Source organism: Aethalodelphis obliquidens, unplaced genomic scaffold (assembly GCF_003676395.1).
Source record: "Aethalodelphis obliquidens isolate GAN/ISIS:26980383/991018 unplaced genomic scaffold, ASM367639v1 scaffold18, whole genome shotgun sequence".
NCBI classification, from domain to species: Eukaryota; Metazoa; Chordata; class Mammalia; order Artiodactyla; family Delphinidae; genus Aethalodelphis; species Aethalodelphis obliquidens.
This window is the reverse complement of record NW_020837962.1, coordinates 6,252,210-6,268,448: the sequence shown is the minus strand read 5'-3', so window position 1 is coordinate 6,268,448 and position 16,239 is coordinate 6,252,210. Positions and strand designations below refer to the sequence as shown.

At 47.7% G+C, this 16,239-nt stretch overlaps 1 protein-coding gene across 2 annotated transcripts in view; it reads left to right on the top strand.

Moving 5' to 3' along the window:
- The window catches only part of ABAT (4-aminobutyrate aminotransferase), an 88,706-nt gene that overhangs the window by 69,110 nt on the left and 3,357 nt on the right, over positions 1–16,239 (top strand). Inside the window, exons 7-15 of one of the 2 annotated variants that reach the window (XM_027117441.1) lie at positions 2,044–2,124; positions 2,740–2,832; positions 3,314–3,376; positions 5,793–5,856; positions 6,371–6,519; positions 10,136–10,273; positions 11,090–11,257; positions 12,615–12,761; positions 15,005–15,116. In XM_027117441.1, coding sequence (XP_026973242.1) covers positions 2,044–2,124; positions 2,740–2,832; positions 3,314–3,376; positions 5,793–5,856; positions 6,371–6,519; positions 10,136–10,273; positions 11,090–11,257; positions 12,615–12,761; positions 15,005–15,116 — 1,015 coding nt within the window. Of the gene's footprint in view, positions 1–2,043; positions 2,125–2,739; positions 2,833–3,313; positions 3,377–5,792; positions 5,857–6,370; positions 6,520–10,135; positions 10,274–11,089; positions 11,258–12,614; positions 12,762–15,004; positions 15,447–16,239 lie in introns of those variants that run through there. The other variant, XM_027117439.1, reaches the window with a different exon arrangement.

The following is a 16,239-nucleotide window of genomic DNA, read 5'->3' as shown; positions in this document are numbered from 1 at the left end:
CTTTTTACACGACATTTTTCCGGCAATACAACATCACCTTCAGTTAATGCGCCTTCATTTACTTAACCTAATGTTGGCATTTAGAGTGGTTCTCTTTTTTGTTGTAAATAACACTCCCTCTATCCTGGGTATCAGAAGCAAGTGTCTGTTTAGCGTCAGGCTTGCATTGTTGATTTCCTCACAGAGGGAAATCCTTCTCTGGACGCACATCTATCAAAATGGTGCGGGGCGGGGGGGGGCAGAGGAATTTTTCTAACACTGCTTTTTCATATGCAGCTCATTCATTTATTAACCAGCTCCCTCATCAGATTGCTCTCCTAAGGCTCATTCTATTTAGAAATTGCAGAGATACTGAAGCCTCTTTTTTCCCCTTTTTTTTTTTTTTTTTTTAATTAAAATGTAATTCACATGCAGTCAAATCCATCCTTTGCAGGTACAGTTCTGTGGTTTCAACAAATGCATAATCTGGGAATTCCCTGGTGGTCCGGTGGTTAGGACTCCACGCTTCCACTGCAGGGGGCACAGGTTTGATCCCTGCTCGGGGAACTAAGATCCCACAAGCCACGCGGCCAAAAAATGAATAAATAAAAATTTAAAAAATTTTAAAAATGCATAATTGTACAGCCACTGTCAAAACCCGGACATTTGCACACCCATATTCATACTGTTCACAGTAGCCCAAAGGTGGAAGCAACCTAAGTGTCCATCAGCAGATGAACAGATACAGGAAATGTGGCATATCCATACAGTGGAGTATTATTCAGCCTTAAAAAGGAAAGGAGGAAAAAAAAAAAAGGAAAGAAAATCTGCCGTATGCTGTAACATGGATGAACCTAGAGGACATTATGCTAAGTGAAATAAGCCAGTCGCAAAAGGACACATAATGTTTGATTCCACTTATTTGAGGTGGTTAGCAGCCTCAAAATCAGAGACAGGAAGTAGAATGCTGGTGGCCAGGGGCTGGAGGGAGGGGAGAATGGGGAGTCAGTGTTTAGTAGGGGCAGAGCTCCAGTTTTGTAAGATGAAAGAGTTCTGGAGACGGATGGTGATGATGGTTGCATAACAATATGAATATTCTTAACATTACTGAGAACTATATGCTTTGAAATGACTAAGATGGTAAATTTTATGTTACTTGTTTTTTAACCACAATCCAAAAAAATCCAGACACAAACCATTCATCTCCCCAAACATTCCCCTGAGCCCATGGGTAGCCGATCGCACCCCAGCCCCTGACAGCCATGAGCTGTTTTCTGTCCCAATAGTTCTGCCTTTTCCAGAATGTCGTAGGAATGGAGCCCTGCAGTGGGTGACCCTCATTCCAGCTTCTTTCACTTGGCATCGTGACTTTGAGATTCTCCCGTGTTGTTAAGTGTGTGGGTAGATTGTTCCATGTCATTGCTGAGCAGTGTTCCATGGTGTGCATATACCACGGTCTAGTTATCGTTTCCCCAGTGGAAGGACATTTGGGCTGTTTCCATTTCTTGGCAACTGAAGATAAAAGCCACAACAAACCTTCATATCCGTTCACATCTTTGTCTGACATATGCTGTCATTTTTCTCTTAGGTAAATACCTCAGAGCGAACTGCTGGGTCATAGGGTGTGTGTCTGTTTAACATTATAGGAAACTACCAACCTGTTTTCCAAAGTGGTCGCACCACGTTACATCCCCACCAGCCGTGAATGAGAATTCTCACCAGTAATTGTTATTGTCCATTTTTTGTTTTTCAATCATTCTGATTTTTTTTTAAGATTACAGATTTAGAGGGAGGTGCAAAAAATAGTACAAAGAGGTCCCATGTATTTTCTATCCCGTTTCCCCCAATGGTAGCATCTTACCTAGTGATAGTGCAATAGCCCAACCAAGAAATTGACACTTTGTTTTAAACCCAGAGCAATCCTAGTGGATTTCTCTAAAAACGCAGGGAAGTATTTATATCATTCCCCACAGCGTGGAACACATCCACTCTGAAAAGCATCGCTGGTGGGTGGGAGCTGGGTCAGGTCGAGAAGTCACTGCTGGTCTCCTGGCTTTTTTGCAGAGCACATTCATCAACAGACCTGCCCTCGGAGTCTTTCCTCCTGAGAACTTTGTGGAGAAGCTCCGGGAGTCCCTGCTCTCAGTGAGTCTGTGGGGACAGCTTGCCACCGTGAGAACCCACCTCTGCCCTTCACCACGCTGGCCTGCAGCTCTGGTCTCCAGGAGGCTGGAGCAGCAGGGAAGGAAAGAACTGAGATCCATAATGATTAAGGATGGGATGTTTCTACTTCAGTCTTGCTCTCCGTGCTGTTTCTTTCATGAAGAGTCTTTTTAATTTTCCTTTGCAAGAAAAGCTGGGATCCCTTGTGTGCGGGAAAAAGGGAACCCGGGGAATTTAGTATTGATCCCACGACAGGGCCTTTGCCTGTGCCCTTCAGTCCTCCTTTGGGTTTCAGTTGCTACAAGGATTAGAGTCCTTCAGAACCCCGAATTCCCACCTGTAAAATGTGGGTGTCTCTGGGCAGAGGTTGCGTCAGGAGGGATGTCTGGGCTTTTCTTCACCTTTTTTCCTGTCTGGCCTCCAACGTGGGGCCTTTTGGGGCCTCTCGTCCACCCCGCCCCAGTCAGACTGCCTCCGGGACTGCATCCCTGTTTCCCTCCCAGCCTCCCACAGCCTCCAGGGCCCAGTGTGCAGCCCCTGCAGAGGCCCCGCTCCAGCTGAGGGGGTGGGGAGCCCACAGCTGTTTCCCTCCCACAGGTGGCTCCTAAAGGCATGTCCCAGCTCATCACGATGGCCTGCGGTTCCTGCTCCAACGAAAACGCCTTCAAGACCATCTTCATGTGGTACCGGGTGAGGTTTGGGGCTTGTATGCATGCAACGTGCACACACACACACACGCCCCCCAGCCCCCAGCCACACACTCAGCCCTTGTCCGACTGTTCATCCCAGCTGGCCAGAGTACTGGACATCAGTGGCCATGGTCGAAATCCAAGGAGGGCCACTGCCTGGACCGGGTTTTCCAAACATCCTGGCAGTGTGTAGTGTAAAACCTCGCCAGTGTCATTATACTGTGTTACCTGAAATAACTACCATCTCTTCATCTTCATTGTTGCCAGTAGAATAGTAAAGCAACTTATTCATCCATCTATTTATTTCATCACAAGGACAATGAATGGTCTCATGCTTCAGTCCATACGTGTAACGTCGACACGTATATGATCAGCTTTTGAGAAAGCATCCCCTCGTTGACTAGATGTTGGTTTGGGTGGAAAGTGGGAGCCCTTCCTGCCCCAGAGCATCTCTGAGAGTTTGTTCTGTTCCATTTTATCAGAGCAAGGAAAGGGGCCAATCGGGTTTCTCCAAGGAAGAGCTGGAGACGTGCATGATCAACCAGGTGAGCCCAGCATCCCCTCCTCCTCATGCATGGGGCCCTGTCCTCCTCAAGTAGGAGGGTGTCTTAGTTAGCGCAGGCTGCCATAACTAAACCCCTAGACAGGGTGGCCTAAGCAACAGACATGTATGATGTATTTTTCTCACAATCCTGGAGGCTGGAAGTCCAAGGTCAATGTGCTGGCCAATCCAGTTTCCCAGGGCAGGCTCTCTTCCTGGCTTGGGGATGTCCACCTTCTCACTGTGTCCTCCATCTATCTCAGGGAGAGGGATCAGGCTCTCTGGTGTCCATTCCTATAAGGGCACTAATCCCATCACAGGGCCCCAGCCACATGACCTCGTCCAACCCCAAGTACCACCCAAAGACCCCATGTTCAGATACCATTACACTGGGGGTTAGGGCTTCAATATATGAACTTGAGGGTGACTTAAACATTCAGTCCACAACAAGGGATCCTCAAGCATTCCAACCCCCTAGTCCATTCCCTTGGTTTCAAGGCCGGCCGAGTGGAACTCTTCCGACTAGCACTCATCAGTTTCCCAGGACAGCTGCCTGTATTTGACCCGTCTAAAGTGGCATTTCATGTATTCTCTAGAATAATCCAAAATGTCAACACAAATGTATGTGCAAGGGTGTTCACTCGTTGGTGTTTAGATTGGCAACCACCTGTATATCCAGTAATGGGGAAAGATGGATTAAGTGTAGGGGTTCCAAGTGGAACCCCAGCAGTTCAGGGAGGCACCAAGGGGGCCAGTGTTGGGGTACAACAGTCAGGGGTGCACGGGGAAGACCAAGTAAGGCTCCAAGATTCCCAGCCAGCTTCAATCAGAGCAGGCCAGTCCTTCCCCTAAATCCCACTATGATTGAGGCAGAAGTGTATACCGCTTAAAAAAAGGGGTGGGGGGGCGGGTGTTTGCAGATCGAGAGCCACTGAATTCAGTTACCCACTGTGTCCAGACACAAAGTTCTGCAGCCAGGATAATCACAAAGGGTTTCTCTTGGCCTGGAGACACGTGGGCTATAATTTAGTGAAAACAGGGGGATGTAAGTTGCATAGGCACTGTGCTCTCAACCGTGTAAATCAGCATAGGGGCACACCTCAGAGATACTGGGGGTTCGGTTCCAGATCACCCCGGTAAAGCAAATATCGCAATAAAGCGAGTCACATGAGATTTTTTAGTTTCTCAGTGCATAGAAAGTTATGTTTTTACTATACTGTAGTCCATTAAATGTGCAATAGCCTTAACGTCTTAAAAAAATGTACACACGTTAATTCAAAAATACTTCATTGCTGAAAAATGCTAACCATCATCTGAGCCTTCAGGGAGTTGTAGTAGCAACATCACAGATCACCGATCGCAGGTCACCATGACAAGCAGAATAATAACCCAAAAGTCGCAGATATTGTGAGAATTACCAAAATGTGACACAGAGACACGAAGTGAGCAAATGCCGTTGGAAAATGGCTCCAGAAGACTTGTTCCATGCAGGGTTGCCACAAACCTTCAATCTGTAAAAAAGTGCAACATCTGTGAAGTGCAGTAAAACAAGTTACGCCCTATATATCACATTTGGAGACTAACAAAGGCATATGACAAGAGGGCATTCTGGGATTTGTGGGAAGAGGTCTTGGAGCTTTTCCCGGGGGTCTCAGGGACCCAGTGGAGATCAGCCGGCCTGAGAAAATGCCATACAACCTCCCAGAGACTCAGGGGCCCCCAAGGTGGCCTCTGCCGTGTCCCCAGCGGCTCCTGAGTCACTGGAGGCAGGTCTGATTCCCTTGCCAGCTGGAGGGTCAGAAGGCAGTGCTGCTGTGCCATTCGCTTGGGGCTGGAAGAAGACTGGGGTTCACGAGTCCCTCCTGAGCTCAGGGGCAGCCCCGTGGGGAGAGGGAAAGCTGGGTGTCCCACCCTCCCGCTCTGGCCCAGCAGACCTCATCCAAAGCCTGGGCATGTCCTGTGTGGGGCCCAGCTCAACCTCAGGTCACAGGAGGCAGGTACCACCACCAGCACCTGGCCCATCTGTGGGCTGTGGGAGCAGTCGGGGGGGCAGGGGGACTGAGGCAGGGGAGTTTGAAAAGCCTGCGGACGCCTGCCAGTGATGGAAAGGAGAAAGGTGGGTGGTGAGGGCCAGCGTGCCCGCCCACCTTCAGGCTTGACCGAGAAAAATGGGCCCACGTGGTGCAGAACTTGTGAGAAGACAGAGGTTCAGGATATCTATTTCATGAAATCTCTTGATAAAAAACAAACAGAAAACACCATGTGTGGGCTGGATACAGACCTCTGGAGTCCAGTTTGTAACTTCTGCCTGAGAGGGGATGCCGGTTCTCCTGAGACTTTCGTACTCCTCGAGGTTCGTGGGGGCCACCATGTGGGTCCCCAGCTCACAACCCTGACTGACGGCTGTTTCTTGGTTCCAGGCCCCCGGGTGCCCCGACTACAGCATCCTCTCCTTCATGGGTGCCTTCCATGGGAGGACCATGGGTAAGGAGGGCCGTGAGATCCCAAGGTGGCAGGTAGAGTAATAATAACAACAACAACAATAGTGACGGCTGCCTCTGCTCTGGCGCTGGCGGCTTCCACGTATTGTCTCTTTGATTGCATACCGTTCCCTGGAGACTGGGGACGGCTGTTGCCACTTTGCAGATGTGGAAACTGAGGCTGGGCAAGGGAAGGAACATTCCAAGCCCATGCAGGGGCAGAGCTAGGATTTCAATCCTTGTCTCTCTTCCTTCAAAGTCTGTGTTAGTCTGTGATAGATCAGAAAGCAAAGACACACACACACACACACACACACACACACACACACACACACACACACACACACACACACACACACACACATTAAGACACATGGGTGCCACTTCAGCTTCAGGATGTTCCCAGAACTGGGGTTCTGCAGGCACCGGGCCTCCCTGGGCTGCCCCATCTCCTCCTCAGAGACCATCCGTCCTCCTTCCCTGAGCCAACCTCTGCTCTTCTGTTGTGCTGGGCTTAGGTTGCTTAGCGACCACGCACTCCAAAGCTATTCACAAGATCGACATCCCTTCCTTCGACTGGCCCATTGCACCATTCCCACGGCTGAAGTATCCTCTGGAAGAGTTTGTGAAAGAGAACCAACAAGAAGAGGCCCGTTGTCTAGAAGAGGTAACCCCCAGGTCCTCCCCTCACCTCCCCCTCAACCCCTCACCCCAAGACTTAGCCCCGGGGAAGAGGAACACACAAAGAGTTTATCCAGGGACCCGCGTGGCGCTCCCTGGTGGGACGGAGGGACGGGGGCGCTTCCTGCCCCAGTGTTCCATGTTAGGAAAGGTACTGAGACATTGATTTTGCACCCAGCCTCCATCACCCCGCTTCTGGTACCAACTTCTGTATCATGTGAGTTTCTTTGGGGACAAGCTTCATTGCCTCTGGAGTAAGAGAAAATGAATTGATGGAAAGAATACAGGGCAGCTCATAGGAAAAACAATTCCATGGGATCCTGTAGTCCACTGTGTGTCAGTCTTCTCCAGAATCCTGGGACTTTTTTGGGAGCCCTGGAGGTTGCAGTGGGGGCGGGGAGGGACTAAGGATGGGCAACTCTGGTCCCCGTGCCTCCACTTCAACCACAACAGCCCCCTTTGATCTGTCCCATATATTGGGGTTCCATGTAAGACATTGGAAGGATTCTGTTGCAGGGTGGGGGGTGGCGGGGAATGGCTATCACTCTTCAGATTTGGATTTGAGCTCACATAAGGCTGGTTTGCCTCTTAAGCTCATCATTCTTTTTAATTAATAGTTAACACCTACTAGGTGTAAAGCAAGGTGCTAGGCGCTGGGTATTTAGTGGTAAATAAAAGAGACAAGGTGATGCAGTCCAAGCAAAATAAGGCAAGCTAAATGTCACTACAGCTTTTCTAGTAACTACATTTTTTAAAAGTAAAAATAATTGGGTGAAATTAATTTTAATAACATTTTATTGAACCCAGTGTATCGAAAATATTGTCACGTCATTAATATTTAAAAATTATCGATGACATGTTTTTATAGTCTTTTTTCTCGTGTTAGATCTTTGAAACGCTGTGTGTATTTTACACGTAGAGCACATCTCAGTTTGGACCAGCTACATTCCAAGCGCTTGCTAGCCACATGTCTGTCCTGCATCCTATCAGAGAGTATAGGGTAGTCAGAAACACAGCACTGGACAAATAAGCAAGAAAATAGCTATATGATGACAAATTGCAGATGACACTGATTGCAAAGAAAAGCATCTTAGAGCTTCCCTGGGGCAACTGGTGAGACCGAGGCTAAAACTGTCTCGTCCAAATAGGTTTTTCCTTAATTCTGCATAACAGGGAAAGATTGTACTTGTTACTCTATCAAGGTGTATGGTTTGGGTTTTTTCAATTATGTGTAATTATTAAATTACTTAAAAATTATCACAATTTTTTTTATTTTTTATAAATTTATTTATTTATTTTTATCTTTGGCTGCATTGGGTCTTCATTGCTGCACGCAGGCTTTCTTTAGTTGCGGTGAGCGGGGGCTACTCTTCATCGCGGTGCACGGGCTTCTCATTGCGGTGGCTTCTCTTGTTGCGGAGCGTGGGCTCTAGGTGCGCAGGCTCAGTAGTTGTGGCTCGGGGGCTCTAGAGCGCAGGCTCGGTAGTTGTGGCGCACGGGCTTAGTTGCTCCACGGCATGTGGGATCTTCCCGGACCAGGGGTCAAGCCCGTGTCCCCTGCATTGGCAGGCGGATTCTTAACCACCGCACCACCAGGGAAGCCCCAAGTATCACAATTATTAGTCTTTAATTATCTGTAAGAAGATGCCCATTTTAGAGCAAAAGTTCAAGAAATATAACCTCTTGGGGAAAATAAGATGCTTTTCTCACTGTTAACAGTTAAAAATTTTTTTCTTATAATGACCTATAATGGAGGAGAATCTGAAAAAGAATATGTGTGTGTGTGTGTGTGTGTATGTAACTGAGTCACTTTGCTGTACACCAGAAACTAACACATTGTAAATTAACTATACTTCAATTTAAAAAAATAGTTTAAAAAAGTTAAATTTTTATTTTTATTTTTTGGCTGCATTGGGTCTTCGTTGCTGCACGTGGGCTTTTCTCTAGTTGTGGCGAGCAGGGGGCACTCTTTTTTGAGGTGCGCGGGCTTCTCATTGCAGTGGCAAAGTGATTCAGTCATATATATATGTATGTATATATATGTATATATATATTCTTTTTCAGATTCTTTTCTATTATGGATTATTACAAGATATTGAATATAGTTTCCTGTGCTATACAGTAGGACCTTGTTGGTTATCTGTTTTATATATAGTAGCTTGTATCTGCTAATGCCAAACTCCTAATTTATCCCTCCCTCCCCACACTTTCCCGTAAGTTTGTTTTCTATGTCTGTGAGTCTGATTCTGTTTTGTAAGTAAGTTCATCTGTATTTTTTTTTCATTTTTTTTTGGCCGCACCGCGTGGCGTGTGGGATCTTAGTTCCCTGACCAGGGATCGAACCCATGCCCCCTGCAGTAGAAGTGCAGAGTCTTAACCACTGGACCACCAGGGAAGTCCCTGTATGGTTTTTTAGATTCCACATATAAGCGATATCATATGACATTTGTTTTTTTCTGTCTGGCTTACTTCACTTAGTATGATAATCTCTAGGTCCATCTATGTAACTGCAAATGGCATTATTTCATTCTTTTTTATGGCTAAATAATATTCCATTGTATATTTATACCACATCTTCTTTATCCATTCATCTGTCAATGGACATTTAGGTTGCTTCCACCTCTTGGCTATTGTAAATAGTGCTGCTCTAAACATAGGGGTGCATGTATCTTTCAAATTAGAGTTTTCTCTGGATATATGCCCAGGAGTGGGATTGCTGGATCATATGGTAACTCTATTTTTACTTTGTTAAGGAACCTCCATACTGTTCTCCATAGTGGCTGCACTAATTTACATTCCCACCAACAGTGTAGGAGGGTTCCCTTTTCTCCACACGCTCTCCAGCATTTGTTATTTGTAGACTTTTTAATGATGGCCATTCTGACTGGTGTGAGGTGATACCTCATAGTAGTTTTGATTTGCATTTCCCTAATAACTAGTGATGTTGAGCATCTTTTCATGTGTTTGTTGGCCATCTGTATGTCTTCTTTGGAGAAATGTCTGTTAGGTCTTCTGTCCATTTTTTGATTGGGTTGTTTGTTTTTTTGTTATTGAGTTGTATGAGCTGTTTGTATATTTTGGAAATTAAGTCCTTATCAGTTGCATCGTTTGCAAATATTTTCTTCCAGTCTGTAGGTTGTCTTTTCCTTTTGTTTATGGTTTACTTTGCTGTGCAAAAGCTTATAAGTTTGATTAGGTCCCATTTGTTTATTTTTGCTTTTACTTCTATTGCCTTGGGAGACTGATCTAAGAAAACATTGCTACAGTTTATGTCAGAGAATGTTCTGCCTATGTTCTCTCCTAGGAGTTTTATAGTGCTGTGTCTTATATTGAATATTTAAGTCTTTAAGCCATTTTGAGTTTATTTTGTATATGGTGTGAGGGTGTGTTCTAACTTCATTGATTTACATGTGGCTGTACAGCTTTCCCAGAACCACTTGCTGAAGAGATTGTCTTTTCTCCATTGTGTATTCTATGTAATGATAAGACACTATGACATTTTCAACTTAAATTCCAGGGGTCCACAGCACCCCACATGCCCATCCTCCGAGGCTGCCCAAGAGCCTCCACGAATCCTTGTCATGTCCCCCTTTGGAATCCAGGTGGAGGACCTGATCGTGAAATACCGGAAGAAGAAGAAGACGGTGGCGGGGATCATAGTGGAGCCCATCCAGTCTGAGGGTGGAGACAACCACGCATCGGACGACTTCTTCCGGAAGCTGAGGGACATCTCCAGGAAGGTCAGCACACAGGGCCAGGGCTGGATGGGGCCATGGGCCATTTCCAGTTGGTTTTCCAGAGCAAAGGGTTAGCCTGGGGTCCTTGTAAACTTCCAGATGTTCAGAGGCTGCCTGTCGGCCTCATGGGTAGAGAAGTTGGGGGTGAGGGCAGGAAGGGGGATTCTCCCCTAAAATCTTATTCCAAAGTCAGTCTCCAACCTGCCGTCCTAGTCGGGGACATTCCCAATCAAGAGAACATCCTGGGGAAAGCCTCAGCCTCCTCCCTTTTCTTTCTAGGGATCCCACCTCATCTTTCAGCCCATTGTGGTCCACACTGAACAGAAGCCAAATGAACAAACTTCCTGTTAATATCATGTCTATTTTAACGTGTCCTGCACGTATAACTGGCCTGTCCAAGCAGTCAGTTCACGGATAAAGGTGACATGACACGAGTTGATTTAAACACAAATGCTAAGTAAATAATAGTCCGGGTGATGAGCAGAGCTGGCAGACACTGCACCGGAAGTTTGGGAAATGGGGCTGCCTTACAGTTGGGACACCCTTCCTTCTGAGCAGGGCAACTTGCTCAGGGACCGAAGCCGATGGTTCAGGGAGCATTTGATGTTCCGGTTTCGTACCGGCTGAGCAGTTTGAGGCCACGTGCAGACACAGCCCTGCTGGAACTGCCCTCCTGCAGCCTTAGTTTGGTTTTGCACAGCCCAAGAACACAGGCTTGGTTTGAGGTTCAGAAAGCAGTGGCTCTTGGGCTGGATTTGGGGGTCCGAAGTGGGCGAGTTGCGCTGGGTGTTTATTTCTCCTTCATTCCATGTCGGCCAGCACGGCTGTGCCTTCTTGGTGGATGAGGTCCAGACCGGAGGAGGCTGCACCGGCAAGTTCTGGGCCCACGAGCACTGGGGCTTGGATGACCCAGCAGACGTGATGACCTTCAGCAAGAAGATGATGACCGGGGGCTTCTTCCACAAGGAGGAGTTGAGGCCCAACGCTGTGAGTGTGGACCCTCTCCTGTCCAGGGCAGGGGAGGGAGGCGGGGCAAGGGGCATCGACTTCTCATTACTGCTTCTTTCTCATCAACAAGGAACTAAGTGAATACCTAATGTGTCACAGAGGTTTCCTAAAGCCTAGTTCTTATCAATCTAATTTAAAGCCAATGATTGCGATTACCCCAGCTCTCTCTGCAGGGCTGACTTCATAGCAGTCCATTGTCGGGCTTCTAATTTTTTGCTTTGTGCACAAGCAAAAATAGTTATTAGCTGCTGCTCTGAATGGAGCATTTGCTCCGTGCCTGGCCCAGTTCTAAGTATTCCTCTTGTACTTTTAATCCTTACAACAGTCTAACCAAGTAGATGGTATTTTTCTCTCCCGTTTTGCTAATGAGGAATCAGGCACAGAGAGGTTAAGTAAGTTGTCTAAGGTTACACAGCCTGTTAAGTGACAAAGTCAAGATTTAAACCCAGAGCTCATACTCTAAACCATTTTACTGTACTGCCACTCGTACGTATGGATTCTCATACACACACACACACACATGCACAGAGTCATCAAGGGCCCAGGATCGTTCCTTCCACCATTCCTGCATGTAGCTTCTACCCTCAAGGTCACTTCATGATCCAAAATGGCTACTGGAGCGCCGTCTCAATTTGACGCAGTAGGAAGGAAAAAGGAGGGAAGGATAAAGTGGCCCCCTTCTCGTCTTCAAGCAGCCTTCCCAGAAATCCCACAACATTTCTGTTTCTACCACTTTTGACTAAGATCTGGTCACATGGCCACTCCTAGCTGCAAGAGAGGCTGGGAAGTGTGTTTTAGTTGGCTGCATTGACAAAGCAGCCTTCCCAGAAATCCCACAACATTTCTGTTTCTACCACTTTTGACTAAGATCTGGTCACATGGCCACTCATAGCTGTAAGAGAGGCTGGGAAGTGTGTTTTAGTTGGCTGCATTGACACCCTGAAGGGGGAGTAAAGTGGGTGGTCTTTGAGGGTCAGACTGCCACCAATCCACTCCTGACTCCACCACCTAAGGGGCCATATTTTCACAGACAAATCACTCAACCTCTCAGCACCTCAGCTTCCTCCTTTATAAAATGAGGATTACGGTAACTAGGGGCCAACCGTCTCAGTTTCCCCAGGACTGAGGGATTTCCCAGGACCTGGACAAGTTGGTGTCCCTAATAGTAGTCCCTGCCTACAGGGTTGCTGTTACAGAGAGATTTTGGTGAGACCATATGCGATATCCTCCCAGCACTTAGTAGCTACTCGCTGGGTTAGTCTCTCTCCTCTTAAATGGGGAGGAGTGTGTCTGGGGTGTGCCTGGAACCCTTCTGATGCCCTGTGTCTTGTTCCAGCCTTACCGGATCTTCAACACGTGGCTGGGGGACCCGTCCAAGAACCTGCTGCTGGCTGAGGTCATCAACATCATCAAGCGGGAGGACCTGCTGAATAACGCGGCCCATGCTGGGAAGGTCCTGCTCACGGGACTGCTGGACCTCCAGGTACTCCACCCGGCCCTCCCGGATCCCCATCCACGGCTCCCCACGGCCCCCGTGGGCAGCAGCTGAGCTCTTCAGTGTAGCATCACACCCGCTGCCCCAGCGATTCTGAATAGGCTGCGCCATTTCTGTAGGGGACGCCTTCCCACCGCTCCGTCCCGACCCCGTTCCCAGTTCCTGAACTCCCGGTTTTCTGCTGACACTGAGTTCAGGCATCCCTCCTTTGAGAAACCTCCCCAATGTTCCCTGTCTCTCGTTCCCACCCATTTGCCCACTGTTCCCTCCTCTGGACCACCTTCTACATCCTGATCGCTCCGTAGCAGTGCTCTCCAGGGGAATAGATTGCTAGCTATGCACATAACTTCAAAGGTCCTAGTACCTATACTTAAAGTGAAAAAGAAGGAGCTGAAATTAATTTGAATAATATATTTTACTTAACCCATCATATCCAAAATATTATTTCAACATGCCACCAATATATAAAATAATTCAGTATTTCTTATTCTTCTTCTCGTAATAAGTCTTTGAAATCCAGTATGTACTTTACACTTACAGTGCATTCCAAATTGGACTCACATTTCAACAGCTACATGTGGCCACCTCATTGGACAGTAGGGCTCTTTATTATAATTATTTGTCTTTGTTGTGTCTACTCCCTGCCCGACACGCTCTCCTAGATTTGGGGACGGGGGATGCTGCTGGGAGGAACCAGTGTTTCCAGGACTGGCCAGCCCAGCCCAGGAGTTAGGAGGAGAGATGACCCTAACCCCAGAGGGCTGGATACAAAGAGCCCTTCCTTGAAGCACCCAGTCACCAGTGAGCTGAGCAGATCCACTGATGGTGATGGTGATGGTGATGGTGATGACGAAGCGAGGAGGGATGGTAGTGACAACAGCTTCCATTTACTGAGAGCCTGCTCCTGCCAAGTTCCGTAATAGGGGATCTCATACACTCTTAAGTCCAACGGTAACGCTGTGGGCGTAGACACCACCATGATCCTTATTTTACAGATGAGGAAACTGAGGTGTGGCGGGTTATTAACTTGTCCAAAGTTACACAGCTTGCACTGGGGTTTGAACCTGATTCTTGTAGCCTTCAAAGCCCATGTTCTTTTTTTTTTTTTTCTATTTTTTGACGGGATCTTAGTTCCCCAACTAGGGATCGAACCCAGGCCCCCGGCAGTGAAAGTGCCAAGTCCTAACCACTGGACCACCAGGGAATTCCCAAGCCCATGCTCTTTGCCAGCGTTTACCTCTCTGACGTGATCAAGGACATAATAATAATAATTATTATTATTTATTATTATTTCCATTAATTGAGAACTTCCATTAATTGAGAATGCTCTGTGCCAAACATTATGTTAGGTGCCTTATCTCATTTAATCCTCAGAATAGGATTGCTGCATTTAGGGGGGAAAAAAAGCAGGTCCCCCCCGCAGTTAAATTTAAATTTCACAAGTCTGAAGCCCAGGAGGGAAGGGCAGACACTGGACTTGGTTCCAGTCACAGGGCGGAGGCAGGAGCTTCAGGGACCACCGTCTTCCTCTCCCAGGTAGGGATGCCAGGACACCCGGTTAAATTTAAAAGATGGCAACTAATTTTTTTTCTTTTTAGCGTAAGTATATCCCATGCAATGTTTGGGACATATTTATACTAAAAAATTAGAAGTTGCTTATCTGAAATTTAACCGGGTGTCCTGTTTTTCTTCTGGCACCCTTAACCCAGAACAACTTGAAGTTAGGAAACTATAATTCTCCTCATTTTCTGGAGGAGAATGGGGAGCTTTAAACCCAGATCTGCCTGACTGCAGACTCTGAAGGGGCAAGTGTGGCTGCTGAGATAGCTGAGAGCCTCTAACTGTGCTGTAGCTCTAGGGGGAATTTCTTTTTCTTTTCTTGGGCTGGATTTGCATTTAGACTGAGGCTGGGCAGGGGTAGGTGCTAGGAAAAGCCTCTGGGAAGGGTGGAAGGATTGGGCCCTTCCCTCCTGCCACAATGTTCCTTCCCCTGTCACCAGCGTGGCAGAAGAAATGTCAGGCACTTACTTATGTCCCCTGGGGGGACAGATGCACCCTGCTTGCAGTTGGTGCTGGAGTATGGGACGCGCCAGGGCCGGGCTCGGCAGGGATCTTGTTGTTCTGAGGCTCTCACAAACGCAGGCCGCCCCTGTCCTGAGTGGCCATGAGGTCCACGTGGGCTGATGGCTGCCTTCCTTGGCTTTGATGCCGGCCTTGTGTCCCCACTGCAGGCCCGGTACCCCCAGCTCATCAGCAGAGTGAGAGGACGAGGCACCTTCTGCTCCTTCGACACGCCAGATGAATCCATACGGAATAAACTCATTTCAATAGCCAGAAACAAAGGTAAGGCAGCCAGGGGTACCCACATTTCCTGGTGGGGGGCCTGGAGGGAGGGGGAGGGGAAGGTGATTCACAGGACTAAAAATAGTCTGAATTGCCTTCTCAAAAGAAGAGAAAGTTACCAGGGAGCTTTCCTTATACATTTATTCATTCAACGATATTCGCCAAGAAGGTGAGCAGAAGGTGAGAGGTACCAACTCTACAGAGGGTCAGGAGAGCCAGGGTCCCTTCCTTCAAGGAGCTTGCAGTCTAGCAGGAAGGGGTGACATCAAAGAGAATATTCCATAAACAATCTATTACAGTTATAAGTCCTAGAACAGAGGAAAAGGAGTTAGAGAACAAATAGCTGGGGAAAATGTCCAGGAAATCAGGGAAGGCTTCCTTGAGGAAGTGGCATTTTACCCTACATCTCGCCGGATGAATAGGGATTGGCCAGGTGAAGAAGGTGAGAAGGAGCATTCCAGGCAGGGGAAGGGATGTGTGCCTTTAGCTGGGCAGAATGGGGCATACAGAGGGAGAAAACAAATGCATGGTGTGGAACGAGGGACAGACGGGTGGCAGGGGGTGAATCAGGTTCACGTCAGCCTGGGGATGAGGTTCGAGATTGTGGACTTTCTCCTAAGAGCTATAGGAGCCATGGAAGTTTTAAGTGGGGCAGATCAGAGAGCCTACTATGTGTCAAAGCTGGTGTCTTTCACCCGGACCAGCTTAGAGAATCCTGCAGCAGCCCTGAAGGGCAGGGGTAATTCACCTCCTCTTGAGAATGAAAAAACTGAGTCTCAGAGACGCTATACAACCCAGCCAAAGAGCCCCATCTAGTCAAAGGTGAAATCGCCCTTTAAAAGAAGCAGATTCCGAGAATTCCCTGGCGATCCAGTGGTTAGAACGCCACGCTCTCACTGCCGGGGCCCCAGGTTGGATCCCCGGTTGGGGAACTGAGATCCTGCAAGCCGCGAAGCACGGCCCAAAAAAAATCCAAAACTCAGATTCCATCCTTCATAAGCGCTGCTGACCTGCCCACACTTGTGTAATTTATTTCTTATTTTCTTTCCCTGCCACACCACGAGTTTCTGGAAGGCCAGGACTTTGTGTCAGGATTTCTCAATCAGCAGGCCTAGCTCAGGGG